Below are 24,282 nucleotides of genomic sequence, written 5' to 3'. Positions count from 1 at the left end.
TCTGTGAGACGCTTAAGCCTGCTTTGGGTTCCTTCCTCAGTGGGTGTCAGCCTAGGCCTCGCCGGGCCCCGCCCCTCCTCCTCCTCCTCCTCCACCCCCGGCGTCCTCTCTCTCCTCTCGCCCCCTCCCTCTTCCAGCTCCCAGTTGTCAATCAGGCGCTGGCGCTGAGGCAAGGCGGCGACGGCGGGAGGAGAGACGGGCACCTACGCCACAGCCCAGCGGCGGCCATTCGTGGAAAAATAGGCCGGCCTGCTCCTCCCAGCTCCGGCAGCGACCGGCCTTCTCGCCGCCGCTACACCCCCAGCACCCCGCCCTCCGTCCCTCCCCTCCTCCTCCTCGAGCCGCGCCTCAGCGGGCGTTAATGCGGGATGAGCGGTACGTAGCCCCCCTCCGCCCCTTCCCTGCCTCCTTCCCTCCCCCGCCGCCGCCCCCGCGCGCCTTCCCGCCTCTCCGTCCCCTCTGGGTCCCTCTGTCTCCCCCGGTCTATCCCTCCCTCTGCCCCTCCTTCTTCCACCCCCCCTTTCCTTCCCGGCCCTCCCTCCCCGTGCACATCCATCCCTCCTTCGTTTCTGTTTCCTCCCATTTTCCCCTCCCTTGCGCCTCCCTCCTCCTGCCCCTAAAGCATCCTGGGCCACTCAGTAGCCGTAGATGCTTTAGGGGCAGGAGGAGGAGGAGGGCTGTGGGTGGTTTTCCGCCACCCCCCACCCGGCCCGCCTTATAGTCTCCGAGAGCAAGAAACCAATCAAGCCTCCCCTTTTTTTCCTGGGTGTTCGCTCGCCAGCCCCCCGTGGGCCGGGTTTCCCAAACCACGTTTTATTTTATTTATTTTTTATTTTCTTTTAGGACTCCCTTTTCTGCAATAATAATAATATGGACTGAGTTAAGAACGGAGGGCTGGCGAGAATGTACTGACAGATTTGCTCCTGGCTGCAGATTCAAAGTGAACAGCTATGTTTAATAGATTGTGTGTTTGTTTTGTCTTTTGGTAGATCAAAAGAAGGAGGAAGCTATGCCCTCGGAGGGAGAGAAATCTCCAGAGGCTGAAAACAACAACAATAAGAAAAGCAAAGCTGGAGCCAATCAGGTAAAACATAGAGGGAAGCAAAGCAAGGCTTAATTACTTTCAGTTCAGTTCAAGAGATACTGCCTTGTGGCTTATAAGATGGGTACAAGTATTTATGGCCTAGACATGTTTGGGGATGGGGCAAATTTTCTTGTATTTACTACAGATGTTTGGGGGGGGGGCAGGTATAAAACCTTTGGCTGGAGTGAATGGGTTTATTAGCTGACACTCAGCATGATAAGTTATTTATCACCTTTTGTTCAGTTGTCATGTTTTCTAGCATTCTTTAATACTCAGGATACTGCTTTTTAGTTTGCAAGTACTATTTATCTCCTAATACACTATGTCTCTGTTAGGATTCTCAGCCTTCTCCTCTGGCTCTGCTGGCAGCAACTTGCAGCAAAATAGGGACTCCTGGTGAGAATCAAGCAACTGGACAGCAGCTTATTATAGATCCAAGCCAAGGTTTGGTGCAACTTCAAAATCAGCCACAACAGTTAGAATTAGTAACGACTCAGCTTGCTGGAAATGCTTGGCAGCTTGTTGCGGCTGCTGCTGCTCCTCCTACTTCAAAAGAGAACAACATCCAACAGGCACCTTCTGTTGCTTCTAGTGCAGCAAGTCCCTCCAGTAGTAACAACGGAAATGCATCCCCTTCAAAGACGAAGACAAGCAATTCTTCTGCGGTAACTCCAGGACAGTTTCAAGTCATACAAGTACAGAATCCAGGAGGTACTGTTCAGTACCAAGTGATTCCACAGATTCAAACGACAGAAGGTCAACAAATTCAGATCAATCCTGCTACTACTACTACAACTCTGCAAGATTTACAGGGTCAATTCCAGCTCATCCCTGCAGGAAATAATCAAGCTATTCTTACAGCTACAAATAGGACAGCTTCTGGGAATATTATTGCTCAGAACTTGGCAAATCAAACAGTGCCAGTCCAGATTAGGCCTGGTGTTTCTATTCCATTGCAGCTGCCTATTGCCGGCACTCAGGCACAAGTTGTAACTTCATTGCCTATAAACATTGGGGGAGTGACTCTAGCATTACCTGTAATAAATGTTGCTGCTAGTGGTAGTACTGGACAGGTTACACAGTCCAGTGATAGTGGAGTTTCCAATGGAAATCAGCTACTGTCCACACCTGTCACAACCACTGCTGTTAGTACTATGCCAGATTCTCCATCTTCCACTTGCACAACTACTGCCTCCACATCGCTTACAAGCAGCGAAACTTTAGTAAGTACAGCAGAAACGGGCCGGTATGCAAACACAGCAACCAGTTCTGAGTCTAGTACTGAAGAACCTCAAACCGCCACATCAGAAACAGAGACTCAGAACTCTAGTCAGTCTAATGGATTGCAAAATGTGCAGGATCAGACGAACTCACTGCAGCAGGTGCAAATAGTAGGTCAGCCTATTCTGCAGCAGATACAGATCCAACAGCCACAGCAGCAGATCATTCAGGCTATTTCTCCACAGTCTTTTCAGCTGCAGTCGGGACAAACTATTCAGACAATTCAGCAGCAGCCTTTGCAAAATGTTCAGTTACAAGCAGTGAGTCCAACTCAAGTTCTCATAAGAGCACCAACTTTAACCCCATCAGGACAGATCAGCTGGCACACAGTACAGGTCCAAAATCTTCAAAGTCTTTCAAATCTTCAAGTACAAAATGCTGGATTACCCCAGCAACTAACCATTACCCCTGTATCTTCAAGTGGTGGTACTATAGCTCAAATTGCACCAGTAGCTGTTGCTGGTACACCAATAACGCTAAATGCTGCCCAGATTGCTTCAGTGCCTAATCTTCAAACAGTAAGTGTAGCCAACTTGGGTGCTGCAGGTGTTCAAGTGCAAGGAGTTCCAGTCACCATTACAAGTGTTGCTGGTAAGTGCTGTTAAGAATATCCTTTAGTGATGGTATTGGCGTAATGATAATATTTAACTATGATATGGGCATTTCTGCTTTTAAGTCTCAATAGCAAAATAGTAGATTATATATGATCAACATTAACAATGCCTAAAAATACTGATTCCTTTTTGCTTGCACTAAATTGACTGCTGGAACAGAGGGTTCCTGGACCTTCAAGAATGTGTTTTTGGGTGGTGCAAGAGCCTGGGTTGGGAATGGGGAAGCCCCAGTGTTCCAGTGTAAAAAGCCCCAGTATGTGTGTGGAGAACACAGGTGGCACCTTGCGTTTCAGCTGTACAGTATAAGAAACACCTTACAGATTCCACTACTAACAGTTACATTGGCTTGTGCTTAACTTTTGTCTTTCACCAACAGTTGTGGTTGGCAGCTCTAATTATTCTCATTATTTTAGCTGTCTCTTGTGAGTGGATGAATAAATGTGTACTGTACATGGCTTAAGTCATAAATCACTACTTAAAAGTCATGATTACTATGCCTAAGTTGGAATTTGGCTATATCCTGCAACTAAAGAATAATTGAATGTATTATTACCTGAATTAATATGTACAATGTGTGTGTTCATCTAATGTTGTTCTGATTCTGTTCAGGAGCCTGGAATTCACTATGCAAACTGACTGCTTATTTGATTCTCCGAGGAAAAGTTGCAGATCTTTTTTTAAACCAGCAAAACAGAAATATAAATTATGTTGAAAGATGTAGAAACATGTGTGCAAGTTAATGCCCTGTCAAAATCAGTTGGAATTGCATACGATACAACTTGTATTGTAGTGTCTGAAACTTCGTAAAATTAGTTAATTGTTCCTATTGCAAGAAAATTGCCATGGCAAATAATAATTCTACTAGTGAATGAAATGAATTAAAAGTGAGGTATTGTTTGTAGAAATGGAACACTTAACATATTGAATAATGGTTTGTTCCTATTTCCAACTTGGAAAACAAATAGGTATAACATGTTTGGAGGGTTGGCATGTAAATCACAAAGAGGTGTTTCTTGAAACCAGTTATCCTCCACCCACCCCCCTTTGAATAAAGGAGTACCTAAAGAATTGCTTAAAAGTAGCATTTCTCTTTAAGTGTATGATACCTGGAATAAACCTCAAAACCTGTTTCACTTGAAGGATATTCAGGATATTCAGATATAAAGCTTGTTCCCTCCTTGCATGCAGCAATGAAAAAAACCTTTGTGGTTTATTGGCAATTATAGCTTGTCATTTTGGCATAATTAGTCAGGTTACAATTTGAAAGTTTCTAAGTGCCATGAGGGAGAGGCAAGGGAAGGAGGAAGTCCAAAGCTCATGCCATGGCTTACCATTGTGTTTCAGTTGTCCCAATCTATGTTCTAGCATTTTCAATATAACAGCTTTCATCTGGAGGTTGGGCTCAATTCTGATATATGTCCTGGAGACTTAAGTATATATTGCGTTCTGACAGGATGTAGTTGTCATGTCCTGCTGAATTTTATAAAAGGAAGATGAATGAATGGTAGTAGATACTGAATTGTTTACTTTTATTTCTCACTAAACATCCTCCCGAGATGTTTGTCTTCTGATGGGCAGAAATGTAATTAGGAGGAAAAGTTTTGGGGATACATTTCTTTTAAAGGATCCTCTTCCTATGCTTTTCAACAGCATCACTGAATAACTTCATACCTGTTTTATAGGAATGTGGCAGCAACCCATTTTCTGCTTCTGTCATGTCTAGCTTGCCCCATAGTTATGGCTGGAGAATCTTTGAAAACTGATCTCTTGCTCTCACCTTAATTTATTGGTTGTATTGATATGACACCTTGCTGAATATATATGGTGTGCATTATAGAAAATTTAATATTTTATTTTCAATGACAAACCTGGCTCTGCAGTTTCCAGGGCTTTTGCTTTGGCAAACTGTGCACCATAACAGTAAGTGAAAAGTAACTGTCTTAATGTATGAAGTGAGAATTGTAGACAAATTGTACAAAGACTGTATAAACAGCTGTTTCCTCCCCACAGAACTTCAATAAAACATTACAAACTTGGTTCTATATAAGTTCATTTGTAGACATAAGCTGTAAATTGCATCCTGGTGGGCCATGTTGGGACTCCTGGTGTGTAGCTTCAGCATACCAGGCCTCTTTCAGTACACATACAGTATTGATGATTGCCGTCAGTTCCTTTAGTGTCAGCAATAACTTTCCACTACTTCTCCCCCCCCCCCAATCCCCTGCTAAAACCATGTAGATTTAGTCAGAAGTAACAACCTTGGTCTCTCACATACTTCATTTTTAAACCTTGGTGTGACCAGTGTTGTTGCTTTACTAAGAGATGCCCATCTGTAGAATAAACATGAGAAGAGCCTTCTGGATCAGTTCAGATCAGATCATTTAGTCCAGCATCCAGTTTTCAGAGTGGGTTTTAAAGTGTCTCTTGAACATAGAAGATCTTTAGTAAGCGGCCTCTTTTTTGACATAATGACCATTATTGTGTTACAGCATTTCCATCTTGCTTAGATAACATAGGAAGTAGCAAGGCGGCAGTAGATACTAATCTCTTAAGGACTCCATTTATTACTCTTCAGTAGTGTACATTATATTTATTAATGGTGAGGAGTGAGCATCTTTATGAATAAGGATTCCTCATATATTATGGCCACCAGCCAACACACATGGCTGGCGGCCATAATACATAGTCCCATCTTTCAAATTCATTCCTACAGGACAGGCACTACCGTAGATAGTTTCAAGTCCTGGCTACACATTGACAGGATGAGGTGCTAGGAAGGATTATGCTACTTCAGATTGCAAGTGGATAACTTCTGTTAAAATTACCATAATAGCTTTACAAAAAAAACCAACAACCCCCAAACCTCCATACAAATAGAAAACTAGCACAACAGCAAGAAGACTGGATTAGAACTTTTCTCCCTAACATGCTAGCTTTTTATTTGCATATGGCAGCACTAATAAAACCTGGTATCATCCAACAGAATCTGAAGTGACCGTCACCTTTTACTCTTTGTAATTCTGCTACCTCGTTATTCGCTCAAGGCTAGCTGTTCAGGGAGGCTTTTAATGTTTAATAGATTATTGTCTTTTATTTTTCTGTTGGAAGCCGCCCAGAGTGGCTGGGGAAACCCATCCAGATGGGCGGGGTATAAATAATAAATTATTATTATAAATTATTATAGCTGATGCTTCATGGGCTTTCCCACTCTCTACTCACTTAAGCTTTTCTTTATTTTGTGTTTAAGTCCTCTGTTCAAATTGCAACGTGATATTACATATTCTAATAGAAGGACTAATTATGGTTAATTCAGTGGTGACTCAAGCCACTTAAATTAGTTGGTGAAAGTGATCCAGAACCATCTCCTTATGAACTGCAAATCTTCAACTGAAAATTATTTAAAACTAAAAGAGGATTAGCTGAAAGATGTAGTTAATTCCCATGTTTAGCACAGGTGTTCTGTTTCAGAAAATGAACTTTGTTTAGCTATTATCTGTTTACCCAATTCCCCTTTCCCCATATATATTTCCTATGCTTTAAGTGTGGAATTTCAGAAAATTAAAACAATCACCGATGCAGGCAAATCTCAAAAGTTTTAATCACCACCTTTTATTACAAATATCACTAGGTCTATATGTGTATGTTTAACAGATTGAGGTTGAATCCTAACAAGACAGAAGTACTGTTCGTGGGGGACAGGAGGCGGGCAGGTGTGGAGGATTCCCTGATTCTGAATGGGGTAACTGTGCCCCTGAAAGACCAGGTGCGCAGCCTGGGAGTCATTTTGGACTCACAGCTGTCTATGGAGGCGCAGGTCAATTCTGTGTCCAGGGCAGCTGTCTATCAGGTCCATCTGGTACGCAGGCTGAGACCCTACCTGCCTGCAGACTGTCTAGCCAGAGTGGTGCATGCTCTAGTTATCTCCCGCTTGGACTACTGCAATGTGCTCTACGTGGGGCTACCTTTGAAGGTGACTCGGAAACTACAACTAATCCAGAATGCGGCAGCTAGACTGGTGACTGGGAGCGGCCGCCGAGACCACATAACACCGGTCATGAAAGATCTACATTGGCTCCCAGTACGTTTCCGAGCACAATTCAAAGTGTTGGTGCTGACCTTTAAAGCCCTAAATGGCCTCGGCCCAGTATACGTGAAGGAGCGTCTCCACCTCCATCATTCTGCCCGGACACTGAGGTCCAGCACCGAGGGCCTTCTGGCAGTTCCCTCGTTGCGAGAAGCCAAGTTGCAGGGAACTAGGCAGAGGGCCTTCTCGGTGGTGGCGCCTGCCCTGTGGAATGCCCTCCCAACAGATGTCAAAAAGGAAAACAACTACCAGACTTTTAGAAGACATCTGAAGGCAGCCCTGTTCAGGGAGGCTTTTAATGTTTAATAGATTGTTGTGTTTTATTCTTCTGTTGGAAGCCGCCCAGAGTGGCTGGGGAGACCCGGCCAGATGGGCGGGGTATAAATAATTTATTATTATTATTATTATTTATTATTATTAGGTGTTCTACTTTGTGCTTAGTATTTTAGCCTTGAAAGGTTCATTTTTCACTGATTGATATAACTGGGCATCAGCCTACATATGACCATTCATAAATAGAGTACATAGCAGCTCTACTCCTGTTGTTGCTCTAATTTAAACTTTTAAGTCTGTTAAAGAGCTTGTTTTTTCTATATAGATTAAGACAAGACTGTTTTACAGTTATGTGTTAGAGTTTGTATATACTTGCTTTTTGTGTGGTTGCCTGCCTTCTGTAACCTATACTGTTGTCTGAGTTGGATGACTATCTTTTTGCCTAGGTACTGAGAGGAAGAGTTACCATATAGCTATTCTTCCATAAGAAACGTGGAAAACAAGGGGCCTCGGAATAGTGAAAAGCACTAAAAATATAACTTATTAAAAATAAGCCATTAAATATCTTATCTTTCTCAATTTAGAACCCCAGACTATAAAACCTAATTATTTCATGTGAGCTCCATTGACCCTGAGCTGGTTCACATGATATTGTAAGCAAAACTATGGTTTACCAAGACTATGGGCTCCTGGAGAGGAGCTTGCTGCCACTTAGCTCCTCCCTGGTCTTTTTTACTGCTGCAGCAAACCAAAGTTTGGCTTAGCATATCATCCTTACTGGAATGAGTAGTTTTGCTCTCTTCCTCACCACAAGTTGTAACCAAACCTTGGTTGCAGTGCATGGTTAGCTTAACCATGAGTTCCAGTTCAGATGACATGCTGTCAAACCTTGGCTGAGCTCAGTGTGGCATTACAGTGAAAAACAAAGTTGGAAATTCTTCTGTGCAAGACTGCTTTTTTATGTGGTCTCAATAAGCCATAGTTTATTTGCCATGCCGTTATCCTCACTAAAAAATTATTAGCTTTGTACGACACAAATGCTTGACTTCAAATTTCCCCCTTTTTCTCCCCTTCCAAAAATAGTAGCTGTGGCAGACCATAGCAGAAATAGCAGAAGTTTGCCCTCCTGAGTCAAAGATACAGCTAGCACTAAAGTTCAGTTACTGCAGGTTAAACTTACAATCTTTGGGAAACATTGAGCTCATAAATAAAGCTCATATCATTGAGGCACTTCTAAAATAGACTGTCTACTGTATTTAATAACAGGGTTTAAAAGCAATCCCTTGCTACTATTTATTACCCAAGTAGTTACCTAGCTCATTGAAAAAACCCTGTTGTTTTCACTGAAGATATGTGCACAATTGGGTTGTACGCTAGAACTGGACTTGCTACTGCTGGTTTTTAATATTGTAGTTATACTTCGGGTCACAGCTCAAATTCTTTAAATCAAACATTTCAGCTTGCAGTTGGAAAAACGTTATGGCTCCAAGTACTCCTTGACCAATTAGATTTTATTCTTTTCCCAATGTTTCATCAAAAAGGCTTTTCATTTCAGAGCTTTGAGCCTCGGTAAAAGAATTCCAAATAGTTTGTATCCAACCAGGCTGAGTCAAGGGATGGGTAGACTTGGTATTGTCAGGTTATAAATCTTCAACTATAGCATGTGAGCAGCTTTTACAGATGAGACATGGTCTCTTGAGTCTCAGCCATAGGATAATAAATTGTCTCAACAGTACCAGTCCTGTGTTAGAACACTGAAATGCCAGATGAGCTGAACAGTTCAATTACCAGTTTAATTACACTTTCCTTGGAGAAAGGTGCTTACCTTGGTGCCAGATCTGGTATACATTTTGACTTTAGGGGATACACTTTTCACCAAGTCTTGTAATGCATCACAGTTCCTTAATATTGACAGAGTAAAGGGCTGCACTAACACACAATGCTAACCAAAAAATGTGTGAGTGACATGTATTAGAGGCCTGGCCCCACTTTCACACATTTCCTCATGTGTTCCAAGTTGTCTGTACAGAAGGCAACTTGCATAGGGTTCTGATCACATCTTTACCTGGAGATAATTACGGTTAATTTATACCACTTTTTGACCCAAAGGCTGCAAAGTGGTGAACAACATATTAATACAAAATAAACACTAAAAGTAGATAAATAGGAACCGCTACAGCGGGAAGGTAAACGGTGTTTCCATGTGCTGCTCTGATTTGCCAGAAGCGGCTTTGTCATGCTGGCCACATGACCTGGAAGCTATACACTGGCTCCCTCAGCCAATAATGTGAGATGAGCGCGCAACCCCAGAGTCGGTCACGACTGGGCCTAATGGTCAGGGGTCCCTTTACCTTTACCTTTAAACACTAAAAGTATAATAAATCTATAATCAAAACTATATAAAAAAGCAAAATCAAGATACACCCATACATCACACTGTACATGCATTGGGGATGCCAGTTAACCTTCTGGCAAAGAAACAGAAAAACCAGCAATCAAGGCACCTCTTTTCTCAAGTGTGTATAACCCTCCTATCTCACCCAGGGTGTGGGGCTTTGGACAAGTTACACCAACAGGCTTTCGCCCTGGGCCAGAAACCACTTCTCTCTCCCACTGTAGTTAACTGGTCAGTAGACAAAATTCTTATCAGCTGAGTGTTAAAATAGCCAGAGCATGGAGGGAAAAAAGACTTGCCATATAATACTTGTTCCCCTCCTGTCTCCTATTGGGGGGCGGGGGGGCGGGCAAGATCCCACAACAGCAGGTGAAGCATCACAACTTCCTTCTCTCTCTGCTACTGTCCCCAGAAACAGGTCATAAACATCCCACTATTACATAAGACCCTAGCTTTGAAAAAGCACCAGATCAACAAACTCAAAAAGGAGGTGCTGCCATCACCTTTAGTATCATCTTTTCGGGGTTGTCCGGAAAAGGGTGGCCTGCCACACTGAATACTGAGGGGCCCAGTCCTTGGAAAGAGCCACAGCTGCCCAAATCTTCCTTGTGTCTGTCCCAGCAAGCTGGGCTTTGTTGCAGTGTCTTTTTAGCTAGGCAAGCAAGGTTACCAGGAGTGGGCAGGGGGTAGAGTAGTGTTATATGGTCACGCCAATAAGGGTGAATGTGCCTAGGCACCTGTGCAGATGAGATTTCAAAAGTAGGCTGGCAGTGGGGCCAGTCAGTGCCACTTCACTCCTTCCAAACATTCTTCTGTACAGAATGAATGTCTTCACAGAATCAGTTGCTCTGACAGTTTAGGCCTGTCTTAGGGGAATCTCAAGATCTGCCTTGTGGAACAGATGGCACTAGCTCTGGGTGGTTTCTGGTTTCAGAATTTTCCAGTTTATTGCAGCAGTGTGAACTCTCGGTGCAGGCACTGAATTCACTTGGAAATGAAAACAGAAACATCCTCAAGAGTATCGAATGCAAGAGCAAAAATTGACCTGGCTTCTCTTTACTCTCCCAAGTATTTTATATCATGTGCAAAATGTCAGCATCAATTTGAACAATACCTGTCATTTCCCATGAAAATGGAACACTGGAAAGTTTTTAGGCAATCCTGTTCTGAACAGATGTAACCAATCAGAGATTTGGTGGCAGAGTATGCATCTGTGGGCAGCACCCATCACCCATATTATTTTAGAAGAAATCTGAAGGCAGCCCTGTTTAGGGAAGCTTTTAATGTTTAATAGATTATTGTATTTTAATATTCTGTTGTAAGCCACCCAGAGTGGCTGGGGAAACCCAGCCAGATGGGCAGGGTATGTATGTATGTAGGAATAAATAAATAAATAAATATTTCATGTCAGGTTAATGTAATGGAAGCTTGGAGCCAGCGTACTTTAATAATGATAAGAACAATATTTACTATGACTTTCAGATTATTTTATTTCTACCCTGCCCATCTGACTGGGCTGAAGGATCACCTTATATGTGCCCACTCAATTGCTTTGATTTGCAAGTGCCACATAGCGTTCTTTCCATATTTCCAAGGAATCAGTCCTTCAGTGTGGTAGCACCTATGTCATGGACATTAGGCAGGCACCTGCTAAAAACTGTTTTGTTTAAGCAAGCCTATACTATCAAGTTAGGTAAATTTTATGTGTTTCTTAATATGTTATTTTATTTTATAATATAATTTTTAAAACTCTATATTTTTTTTGAAAATTATCAGGTTAACTTTTTAACATCTGATTTTATTGCAAATTTTAATGTCTATTTTATGGAAACTGTTCAGAGGGTTAGATGATTAAGCTGTATATAAATCCTATTAAAGAACGAAAGAACAGTAGTTGAAGCCCTTACTTAAAAAATGAAATACTGGAGAGTGATAGAAACCTAAATTTTCAGTTTCAAGGAACTAATCAGTATATGACTTGGAAGGTAGTATTTTCTTCTTTTTTTGCGGTAAAGGCCTTCAGCCTCAGAAAAGCATTTTGAAACTATTTTAGACAACTGTGGTGGAGATTTTAAGTGTTAAAGGTATCATTCTGATTTATATCTCACCTTTAAAAAATTTATTTTTTAATGTTAACTTTTTTGTTGTTTTAGTAAAAGCAAATACAAAATTCTGTATTTTAGAGATTTAAGCTTTCATGTGGAGTTTAAATGTTTTTGTTTTCTTTTTTGATATGGTCATGCAGACTAATTCAATACATTTTATTGGTCATTTAAGTTGTTTAGAACCACATTGCAGCTTACAGAAAATCATGGACCTCTACATTTGCACTGGAGTTTTTGCAGGTGTTATTCACAGGGCGGAAAATGTGGCAGTTAGGTTCAGAGATACAAAGGCCTGAAATAAACTTGGTTATTCACAATAGAAGTTAGCATCCAGCTATATGGCTTGTTTTGAAGAAAGGATCGATCTAGCTACAGGAGTAATCTTGTTACTCTAAGCACATTTCCTTCAACATAAATTCCACTAAAATAGTAATTAATTTCAAGGGATCGGGGATCAGGCAGATTGAGAAAATAGGTTTTTCACAACTTTTTAAAATAAGGGCGAAAGGATTCTCTCTTGTCCGTTCAGCCCAAATTGAAGCCTTCCGATTCCAGCCTGGTTTGCAGTTGCAAAATTTGCTCCAGCTTTCTAAATTGATCTTCACCATCAAACCATATATCTTTCATGTAAACCCATAGTAAGCTTTGTGCCCAGGACATATTTCTTTGAGCATGCCATGGTCTTAAAGGATCATAAATACCTGAGAGTGAAGTAATCTCTAGATGATCCATTTTAAACCAAGGACTGTTTCATAAATTATTTGAGGACTCCCCTACCTTGTCTTCCAAGAAAAATACTTCTCAGTCAGTCTTGCTCACTAGAAATATAAATAGAAACTAGAATGATGAGTCTTCCTTTCTTCAAACAGCACTGGTGGTGGCAAAAAATGAGGCTTTTTTCAGAATACGAATAATTGTACCTTTCCTTTCACAGGAAGAGGTAACACAGGGATTTGGAACAGTGCCCTCACTTTAGGTCTATTCTGTTTTGCTGTCTTTTCAACATAATTCTCTGCCAAACCTACCTGTGATTGATTAAACTGAACCAGCCCACCAGTAGTGCCGATAAAAGTTCCCCCTCCCCATATGTTGCCAGTCTGAGTCTGAAAAATTAGGGGGAGCTGACAAGCACCTGTTAATTCGCAATACATGGCTCAAGGGCCATATTCAGTGAAACATATCTTAAGTTGTGCAGGCATATTCTGTATTGACTGCAACCAACCTTAGTGACCCTTTTCTTCAAAGTATCCATTAATGTTGATTTTCACGTGTCATTCTGATGATCAGTCACCAAGTTTGGAGAGATTCTTCTGAAGTTCAGTTGCAGCCTGCTCTAGATTTTATCATCTTGAATGCTTTAGTTTTACTTGAGACTTCCGGGTATAGGGCGGCATATGAATTCAATAAATAATAATGAAGATGATATCTGCATAGTTGGCTGTACCATTTCCCACCCGTTTATCCAGATCATTTATGAAGACATTTTGTAATGGATTTTACTTGGGTCTTGCTTGTGAAATTAAAACACAGTTCCATTAGGAAGATCAAAGGAAAATGAGTTATTTTGGAGAGCAGTGACTTTAGCAGTACAGTCGTACCTTGGTTTTCGAACAGAATGCATTCTGGGAGTGCATTCAAAAACCAAGGTGTGGCTTCTAATTGGCTACAGGAGTGTCCTGCAGCAAATTGGAAGCTGCACCGGATGTTCGGCTTCCGAAAATCGTTCGAAAACCGGAACACTCACTTCTGGGTTTTGATCGCTCGGGAGCTGATTTGTTCAGGAGCCCTGAGCGCCTTTGGGAGAAAGGGTGGGATATAAATTCAACCAATCAGTGTTGGAGAAGGTAGTCCTTCATATGATCCTATCCTCAAGCCATGCGAGGCTTTGGTAGTCATAACCAGCACTTTTAATTGTGCCCAGAAATGAACTTTTAGATAGATGTTCACAAGCCAATCAAATGACTTTCTTTATTGGAAGTACCGGTATTCACTAAACTCTAAAACTGCTGCAACACAACATTGAAATTTGAAGCTGATCCCACTCATTTCCATACTGCAGATTGTATTTCTGTTCATAAGTGTCCTGGAGGGATGAGCAGTGAGCTAGCCAAGTTTGCTGATGACACCAAATTGTTCAGGATGGTAAGAACAAAAGGGATTGTGAAACACTCCCAAATGAACTATGTAAAGGAGGGGAGCAGGCATTAAAATGGCAAATGCAATTCAATGAAAGCAATTGTAAAGTGGCACACATTGTTTGCTTGTGTGGTCTGAACTGGTGGTGCCTTGATGAAAATGTCAGCCCAAAAAAGCTTTTCTAGAAGGGAGAAAATTTTGTGCACTCCAAAAGATCTTGAATCTTCCAGAAAGTTCTGATGGCTGGCCTTGCAAATGAGGAATCCCATATTATTATTAAATTACTATGTTATTAAAACTGTGTATCTTGTATTATCTACAACTTTTAAGGTGACTTAACACCATTATTAAATTTGCAGAGACCAGTTGAAGTGCAGCAGGTACAGGCAAATACAACAGGTTTTATGCCCACAATTTCATTTATTTTTACACTGTACTACAGTGTTTGAAACTACCATTGTTCTAGGCACATTTTGCGACAGGGAATTTCATTAGTGTGAGCAGTTTCTGAGCTCTAGGCACAGTACTGCGCCTAAGATTTCAGATTAAAACTGCAGAGTGGAAGGAAAGGAGGGCCTTTTTCTGCCTTCCCACTTCCAGCTACTCTCTGAAGACTGGAGAAGAGACCCTCTTAAGAATATTTCGGTGGTGGGCAGGGGAAGGACTAGAAGACCATGTGAGAAATGAACATAATATTTTAACTGCAGTTCATTCATTTTCAACTTTGTATTTTTGTTATATAAAACGTGCCTGGACATTCCGTTGTTGCGCCCTTAACATAGGTTTAAGGTGCCATTTAGCTCCTAGCTTTCATATCTCAGTTTCTAACACTGCTGTACTAGTACCAACTTTTACAGTAGCGTCTTCCAACAATGGATTCACTGCCCAAATTGGTAACTAGCTGCAGCCATTCTGGCCAAGTTCCACCCTGGATAAGGAATTCAGTAATTTTGTAATCATGAGTTCTCCCTTACCGCTTGCAATTAGTATAACATAATTTGCGAGTCCAACTGTTTCCTTTTATATTAAAAAGGTGCTGGGATTATTACCTTTTGGGAGAGACGGTTCTTCTAGTCCTAAAGTACCGGTATTATGCATATGAATAAATTTAAGTGACTTTTCTCCATCTTATATTGGAATAAGTATGATATTGAAATCATGTTGTGGTTTTACTGTGAGTTAACTAAAGAAGTCACGTGTTTTCTTATTTTACAGGTCAACAACAAGGACAGGATGGAGGAGTAAAAGTACAGCAAGCTACACCAACTCCTGTCACTGTAGCAGTAGGAGGCATCACAAATGCAGCCATTGGTGCAGTTAGTCCCGATCAGATAATTCAGGTGCAGTTGCATGAAGCCCAGCAAGCTTCTGATCAAGACGTGCAACCCGGCAAAAGGTTAAGAAGAGTTGCTTGTTCATGCCCTAACTGCAGAGAAGGAGAAGGAAGGTAATTCCCATAATAGCTGTAAAGTGCCAAGCATCTCAGGGCCAGCGGTGATCCTTTTGCTCTTGCATTTCTGTTCCTGCTTTAAATAAATATATTTATTTCATTCTATTTATGAATAGCTTCCTGTGAAATGTTTCAAAGCAATTTAACAATAAAAACATATATATGAACGACTTACAGAGATTTGTTGGACTTGACAGGGAGTGAACCCAAATTGAAACCCATGGAAGATTTCAGGAGCCATGTTACAGATTGGTTACAATACCACCAGTTATACCAGGCATCCCCAAACTGCAGCCCTCCAGATGTTTTGGCCTACAACTCCCATGATCCCTAGCTAACAGGACCAGTGGTCGGGGAGGATGGGAATTGTAGTCCAAAACATCTGGAGGGCCGAAGTTTGGGGATGCCTGAGTTATACAGTATGTTTAAATTGGATAAGAAACTAGGGTTTTTGGACCAAAGCTCACAATTTGAAAGAGAGTTAATACAGAATAAGGACAGGTCATTGTCTAAAATGTATAAATTACTATTGGATTGGGAAACAAAAGATGAGCTGGTCAAAGCCTCAATGACACATTGGGCAATGGATATAGGACACAATCTGTTGGAGAAACTTTGGAAGAATGATTTGAAATTTACTGCATGCTATACTTTGAAAGAGAACTATATGAAAATGTTTCATAGTTGGCATCTAACACCGAGTAGACTGGCTAAGATGTATAAAGCAGAATCAGATCTGTGTTTGAGATGTAGTGAAATGGAGGGAACTTTTTTCATATGTGGTGGGCATGTAAAAAGGTTAAAGATTATTGGGAAATGATTTTTAATGAGATGGGGAAAAACATTTAAAACAACTTTCTCAAAAAGGCCGGAGGCCTTTTCGTTAGGAATAGTACAGCCAGAAGTTCCCAGGTGTCAGAAAAACTTGTTTATGTATGCAGCAATGGGGGGTCGTGCTCTGTTAGCCCCAAAATGAAAAGTGAGTGTGGTCCCAAGCAAGGAAGATTGGCAACTTAAATTGATAGAATATGCGGAACTAACAGGTCTAATGAACAGATTAAGAAAGCAAGAAGAATATGCATTTAAAGAGGAAAGGAAAATCTTTGCTGATTATATGGGAAATAACTGTACACATTTGAAGATGTTGGTAGCATTAAGATAAACTCAACAGTTTAACTAATAATTGAAAGCTGTAAAATAGGAGAGCTCCATAGCTGCCAAGTTTTCCCTTTTCTCGCGAGGAAGCCTATTCAGCAAGGGAAAATCCCTTTAAAAAGGGGATAACTTGGCAGCTATGGAGCTGACAAAAATGGACATAGCAGAACATTCAGGAATAATAGTTCAATAAATGAACCAGGAAAGGGGAAGAAGGGAAGTCCTGGATTATGAAATTATGTAAATGTTTATTTCGAGACGTTAAAATGAAAACTTAATAAAAGCATACATAAAACAATTTCATATGTAAAGAGAATGAAAACACTTTCAAATCCAATACAGGTGGAAATAAAAATACTCACTTAAAAGGCCAGTTGAAAAAGGAAGGCCTTCAGTAGGTACAAAAAATTCAATAGAGATGGTTCCAGTCTGCTGTGTAACAAGAGGGAATTCTAAACGTTAGGTGCTGCCGCACTAAAGGACCCAAATCCTACATTTTATGGAAGGGATCACCCTCTGCAGGTGATCCTTCTCCCAATAAAGGTCATCCATCAGGGTGACTGAGGCTGATTCAGTCCCATAACTAGGCCTGAACCCAGATTAAAACGGGCCAGGATAATTTGTTTCATTCAATAATGTTTGCAACTGACCTGCCATGACCGTCTCAAGTCACCTTCCCCCGAAAGCAGGTGTTTGTGACTGGGCTGTTGCAATCTGATAGGGTTCAGGGTGGGGAGTTTCGGGAGTAGTTGGATCAAATTGTTTTTCTTAATGTGTTTTGCAAAATTGTACTTTGGTTAACCGTTAGTTTTTTGTGCTTGATAGAAGCAATAACGAACCAGGAAAAAAGAAGCAACATATCTGCCATATTGAAGGTTGTGGAAAGGTTTATGGGAAAACATCTCATCTCCGGGCACACCTTCGCTGGCATACTGGAGAAAGGCCATTTGTATGCAATTGGATCTTCTGTGGGAAAAGATTTACGAGGAGTGATGAACTGCAAAGACACAGGCGAACCCATACAGGTCAGTGAATAGTCTGTACAAATGTTTTAAAGTGTATTTTATATTTTATAATATACTCATTGTGCTACAGGTATATGTGTTTTCATTTTTAAATAAAAGTTTGTCTCCTCATCAGAACCTTGCATAGGTAGGAATGCTTTCTTTTATCTTTCCTCAATCTTCCAACATTTATCTGTCCTGAATCTTCCAACATAAAGCTTCATCGCACAAATTATGAGAGGTAGAAAAACTTTTCTCTAGCCACTTTTCTGTGCCACATGGAATTTTATAAACTTCTATCTTGTCACTTCTTACACACCTGTCCTCTAAACCAAAAAGTCTCAAACGCTGCTAAAGTCCCAAACTCTGAAACACTTCATCCCCTTGATCATTTTGGTTGCCCTTTTTTGAACCTTAATGCCACTTACTAGGAAGAACAGGGGCAAGGCAGCAGCAAGATTGAGGCAGCATGGCCATACTGCTGGGAGAGGCAGATTGATTCTGCAGATGAATTCCCATGACTCCACCCTCACTGCTGTCTCATCCTCGCCGGTAAGCAACAGTGACACTGTTGCCCAGAGGCTCTTCTTACAGTTCTATCCCACCAGCTTTTGTCCAGTGAGATGACACCTACAGGAAACTTTCTCCTGCAGAGCACAGTGATCAGTTGGTTAGATAATGGGTGAGATATTATCTTCCATTTACTACTACCCGAGACAGCTGGGACCACTGCCTGCTGCAAGGATGTGTCGACCATACCCTGGATCCAGGAAGCTCATTTGACAGTACCCCGGCCGGCACCTCTTTAATCTTCTAACCTCGGGCAGGAGATATAGAAGTATAATCAGTCGTACCAACAGGCTAAAAAACAGTTTCTATCCGTGGGCTGTTAGGCTGCTGAACGGAAAATAATATAGTGCAACTGACTTTTGGGGGTTGGTGTAATGAGATTGAGTGTTTGTGGGGGTGGGAGGCTCGGTTAATTTCAATGTATGCAGGTTGTACATTGACAATAAAGGTGTTGTTGTTGTTACTACAGTGGTACCTCCGGTTACAAAAGGGATCCGGAGGCCCAGCCGTATCCTGAAAATTCTGTAACTGGAGGACTGCTTCTGTGCACGCGCAAGCAGCAAACCCACTTCCGGGTTTGGCGCGTTCGCAACCTGAAGGTTACATTACCCGAAGGTAACGTAACCCAAGGGTCCACTGTAATTGATATGGACAGCATTTACCACGTTAGGCACTCTGATGGTCCCTTTAAGTTTTCTTAAGTGCATATCTTCACGTTCATGTCTTTGTAGACCAAAGGAAACATCATGTAAAAAAGGGTTACTTGAATCTGTTCACAATATTTGCATATATCACTACACATCTTTACTGTGAGAAAAGTCATGTGTAAAGGTTTTTAATTGATTTCCACATGATGAAAGAAAAAAGTCAAGTCCAGGCAGCTCATAAAGGTAGCAATTGCTGCAGATAGTATTACCGTAGCACTAAATTCATGTGTGGGCACACATGCATGTACACCAGTTGTTTCACTGTGCCATGGTTCCATAAATTCATGCTTCTGGTCTTCAAAATAATACTTTTAGAAAGACAAAATTAAGACAACATAACAAGTTGAAATTACTGTGGCTATACTGCTGATTGTAGCCAGATAATTGTCCCATAATATTAATAGAGAAATTAATTACTGAACAACTCTTGTTTTGTTTTTCCCCCAATAGGTGAGAAGAGATTTGAATGCCCAGAGTGTTCTAAAAGATTTATGCGAAGTGACCATCTCTCCAAGCATGTCAAAACACACCAGAACAAGAAAGGTGGGGGAACAGCCCTCGCTATTGTTACCTCAGGTGAATTGGACCCTTCAGTTACTGAGGTGCTCGGATCTCCAAGGATTGTCACAGTTGCAGCCATTTCTCAAGATTCAAACCCAGCAACCCCTACTGTTTCAACAAACATGGAAGAATTCTGAAGGAACATTATTCAAATGCCTAGAGTTGCACTTAAGTTTACATACCTTTCAAGATACGAAAGTGGGCTGGTAAAAGTGTATTACAGAACAGGAAATCATGTAGTCAGTCTTGATTTCTGAAAGTATTCCAAGTTGGAGGACTAGCACAGGAAGTGTACATTGTATAACAAGATAAAACAAATCAAAAATAAATACAGGGCCAATTGTCATAGATAAATTATGGATACAGCAGATGAAGAAAATATTGCTTCCACACTGTACTAATTTATGTAGCTATATCACGAAAATGATTTTAATTGGATTTTCCTTCTCTTTTCACATTATATGTAAGTGTTTGTTGTAACAACAAACAGTACAAATATACAACAGGGTGTCTGTTGTTTAGGGTTGTTTTCACATGAATGTCTCTGGAATTTTCACAGGAACTTTCTTTGTTCAAACGGCACAACAAAAACGCATAATAATCTCGTAAAGATGAAAACTTTTTGTTTTTTGTTTTGTTTGTGAAACATATAGTAAACCTGGCCATCTTTGGTCATTTTTTAAAAATAATTCAGATGGCAGCATGTTAAATGGTTCTGAGGTGCACCTCAGATAATTTTGGCCACTACATTATAGTAGTGTGTATAATGACAATCAATAAACACAAATTATTCTCTAGGAGAGATAAAGAGATCTATAGAGCCAGTGTATACTGTAGCAAATATAAATATATTGACAAAAGATTTTAATTAATTTCTATGTAAAAGTTAAATATAGGAACCTATGTGATAAGTCCTATACTTTTAACACATCCCATTTCAAGACATGGGTGATCCATTGCTAAGCCTTGGTTAACTTCATTTATAAAAAGTGTGATTTAAATATTTAAATTTTATTAGAATACTTGGAAATGGTGGGATATAGGATATTGTAGTAGACCTCATGCACCAATGTCAACCTTTTGTCAGTAGCAAATACTGTGGTTATCATACTGAGTTCTTTAGACTTTGACATAACAGCCAAAGAAATGGATGAATACTTTCAACCAAAAATATGAATCTAAACCTGTTCGGTTTCTTTCATTTCAAAAACTACTGTCCAGGATCCAAAAAGCTACTTTTGGCTTGTCCAAAGGCACACTCAGTAAGGTTATTTGAACTGCAGGCCCTTGTGCCTTATCAGAAATCAGAAATTCCTTTTGAAAATCCCCTTGGTATCAAAAGCGGCTTGATATATGGCATTGGGGGCTGCTATTTGAGAGGCTCAAGCCATAAGTCCCTTTGGAAGCATAGAAGTAGTTGCAAGTGTTGTTTTGTTTTGGTTTTGTTGTTGTTTCCTTTCCGTTAGGTTTTTTTTTTTATCCCATCAAAATCTTACACACACACACACACACCCTTGGATAGGCTAGCAAATAAAATTATTTAAATACTTTTTGTTGGATCAATAATTTTGATTCTTCAGAAAGAGAACATATTTTAAAAAATATTACTGCTGTATATTGGTAGAGGTAAGTTATTACTTCCTCAGTATGCATTTGGTTAAGCCAGTACAGTTCAAAAAGCAGCAGTTTGTTTTTTGTCACGGATTCAGCTGTAGTCACTGACAACTAGTTGACCATAACAACTCGTCGCCCTGGACAAAGATGAATATTCCAGATGAGGCTCACAATGCAAGGATAGGGATGCACTTCCAGATAAACAGCTGCATCCATATCAGCCACACATGCAATTTATTGTTTTTGTGTGCTCTGCTTTTCTAGATTGGGGCATCAGTGCAAATTTGAGTATGCCACAGAAATATGGCCAAATATATTTTGGAATTTAAAACATTTCCCATAGACACAAATATTATATTTTGCAAATCCACCATTTGGTAAAGATCACATGACTTTCTGGTTTTTATGTTTTTACACCAAAATATTTTGATGATGGAACTTGCAAGTACAGTGCAAGAAATTAATGTGTATCCTTTAAAAATTATGATTTATGTTTTTAACCTTATATAAACTATCAGTTTTATGGCATTGCATGCATTTTTAAAGACAACGATCTACCTTTGTACTATGTACACTTAGGGATGCCCAGTGTAGTGAAATACAAGCTGAAAGTCTTTTATACTTTCCACTTACATACATAGTAAAGAAAACAATTTTACACATTTTTACACTGTGGTTATAAGTGAAAGTTTCTTAAACCTTTTGTAGGCATTTAACAAGTCTTTCCATTTTAGTTGGGTTTTTATATATTATTTTGTATATTTTATTTAAAATATTTTCAGCTGATTTTACCTGGCTTTAAAACCTCAGACTCAATTTGATGATACATTTAACACAGATGACCATTAAGTAATGCTAATTATTATTTTTGCAGATCAGCTGCAGCATCAAACACATATTTTATCATTAGGCTTCACAATCAGTGCTCTAGAAGTAAAGCAAATAAAATGTTTTAAAGAATCATGTTTAACTTAGTATTTTATTTTGTAAACTGAAGGCATGAGTGCTCTGCACAGCTGATAAATATTCTTTTTTGCACACTTTATGTATGCAGATAGGAAATGGAAATTATTTTTTAATCTGCAGCAAATCCCTATTACAAGTGTATCAAAATCTGGTTGGCATCACAGAGGCTTAATATAGATTAATCTGTGTTAGCAGGTGCACTTACTATTCCTGGAATTGGAAAGGTTTTAATAATCTGTTCTGCATACCACTCTGAGTCCACTTTTCAGTCTTAGAAGGATCGTAAATTTCAATGTCCTTTATTTGACTCAGTGGGATGTAACTTGTATGTAATAGGGCACAGATGTGCAGTAGTACCTTATTTAATGCCACTTCACTGTTCATTCCCTTTGCCACCATTACAAGGTTTTGCTTTATCGTACTTATCAGTGCAAAGTGTAACTATCATGGTAGAACTCCAGTGTTGGAATAGGTTTTTTATTTTATTTTCAAAATGCTTTCTTGGGATAGGGTTGTGTATGTGTTTCCTGATTACATTAGAAATTGGTGTTAAGTCATTATTTATCACACTGTTTCATGAGAGAAGTAATAAAAGTGTGTTATTTAGAAGAAAAGGTTTATTTGTTAAACTTAGGTAAGCATGATGTTTGGGTCCTATTTTTCAATTTTATAACTGTTTTATTGCAACAATATTTGTATTTAAGTCTCCCATTTCTAATGCCTTGTGATTTTTTTATGCATGTCACTAAATTGTCATCCCGCAAAAATTGATGTGCAGCATAGGGTGTTAAATCTACATAAAGATTTTGAAACAAAAAAAAATAGTTGGTGGTAAAATTGTAAATGTTTTGCAGAAAACCTTATAAAAAGTTTTGTAGTAATATTTCACTTGTAAATTTTTTGTAAGAAAAAGGGGGAAAGGGGGGGGGACAAGAAACACCCATTCTAGAATCTGCAAATTAATTCTGCCAGCAAAGCCTCTAAGGCATTAATTTTTACTATGCTAATTTGTATACATTTTGTGTGTTTTTGTGGATTTGAAACTAAAATTGTGTAGACGTTGTTGCCTGCAATAATACTTTGCAAGTAACCTATTAAAATTCTCTTGAGTTTGAATGTATGTTTATTTTTTAAAAAAAAACTTGTATTTATTAATAATATTTGTATTGTGTGTACTAATTTATAATATTTGAGTCCTATTTCCACTCATAGACTCAGTATTAAAGGTGGTGTATACATAAACAACCTTTAAAACATCAAGATTGTAATAAGATAGTGTGTAAGCAACATTGAACAAAGGGAGACACATATCCTAATAAACGTATAGGATTGTGCTATAAAAGTAATATATAGTTCAGCAGCAGGAAGACACATTCCTAATCAAGCACCATCAAAGGGTGAGAGCAGGTGTGCACCCCCATATATTTCTGAACTACAACTCCCATTAGCCCCAGTCTACTTGGCCAATAACCAGGGGTGATGGGAGTTGTAGTTCAGCAACATCGGGAGATCAAAGTTTGTTCACACTTCGGTTAGAGCCCCAGTGACACATGCCATAGTGCATACCTGGCTCCCCAACCAGCCTGGTATTTCTTTAAACAAGAAAAAACTACACAAGGGCAAGCAATGTGACAAATGTTTTATGTCTAGGTTGGGCCTTAGACATAGGTTGGGCCTTAGGGTATTTGCATCTGGGATGGATGTTTAGTCAGGTGTGGGAAGTTGTTTAATTTTGGTGTGTTTGTAACTTTTACTGTTTTCGGGTTTTTTTGTTTGTTTGTTTGTTTGTATAGGTTTTAATTTGATTTTAAGGGGAGGGGTCAGGGCTGCCTGGGAGTGGGTCCCAGCCAACAAAATGGCTGGGGCAGGTTCCACAGGAGGGATGCACTGGGACAACCAATCTCAGGGATCACGGGTAGGAGGAGGAGTTATGCTAAGGCCAGACCACGTCATTACCGAGGAGGCAGGCTTAGTCATTGTTTGAGGACTATCCTTGCCTCCAGGTCTGGTCTTGACCGGATGGCTATTGGATCAGCAAGGGATACCCACACGACCTGAACGTGCAGCTTTGCAATGCCAGGTCAATGATCCATAAGACCACTACCATCCATGACTTGATCGTAGATGGAGGACTTGACCTGGCTTGTGTAACAGAGACTTAGTTGGATGAAGCAGACGAGCCTGTCCTTGCCACTGCTTTTCCACCAGGTTTCTCTTATGCACAGCAACCCAGACCTTGTGGGCAGGGAGGGGGGACTTCGGTGATTTTTAGGAAGTCATTAG

The 24,282-nt window shown here is 40.1% G+C and overlaps 1 protein-coding gene across 2 annotated transcripts; it reads left to right on the top strand.

Moving 5' to 3' along the window:
* Positions 1-23,115, top strand: SP4 (Sp4 transcription factor). 2 transcript variants are annotated; one of them, XM_035129702.3, is made up of 6 exons: positions 1-375; positions 990-1,084; positions 1,420-2,956; positions 15,188-15,419; positions 17,403-17,602; positions 19,309-23,115. In XM_035129702.3, the coding sequence occupies exons 1-6, from the start codon at positions 369-371 to the stop codon at positions 19,554-19,556; spliced, it is 2,319 nt and encodes a 772-aa protein (XP_034985593.3). In that variant the 5' UTR covers positions 1-368; the 3' UTR covers positions 19,557-23,115. The 2 variants fall into 2 exon arrangements, with proteins under 2 accessions (XP_034985593.3, XP_060136711.2); XM_060280728.2 differs by lacking the exon at positions 1-375 and adding an exon at positions 765-879.
* The last annotated feature ends 1,167 nt before the right edge of the window (positions 23,116-24,282 follow it).

Source organism: Zootoca vivipara, chromosome 11 (assembly GCF_965207765.1).
Source record: "Zootoca vivipara chromosome 11, rZooViv2.hap1.1, whole genome shotgun sequence".
Taxonomy (NCBI): Eukaryota; Metazoa; Chordata; class Lepidosauria; order Squamata; family Lacertidae; genus Zootoca; species Zootoca vivipara.
This window is presented reverse-complemented; position numbering and strand designations above follow the sequence as displayed.

What these genes read in the sequence shown, in the direction of transcription:
- SP4 (XM_035129702.3), top strand. An exon ending in GCAAAGCTGGAGCCAATCAG is followed by an intron (nt 1,085 to 1,419) that starts GTAAAACATAGA and finishes TGTCTCTGTTAG; the next exon opens with GATTCTCAGCCTTCTCCTCT. An exon ending in ACACAGGCGAACCCATACAG is followed by an intron (nt 17,603 to 19,308) that starts GTCAGTGAATAG and finishes TTCCCCCAATAG; the next exon opens with GTGAGAAGAGATTTGAATGC.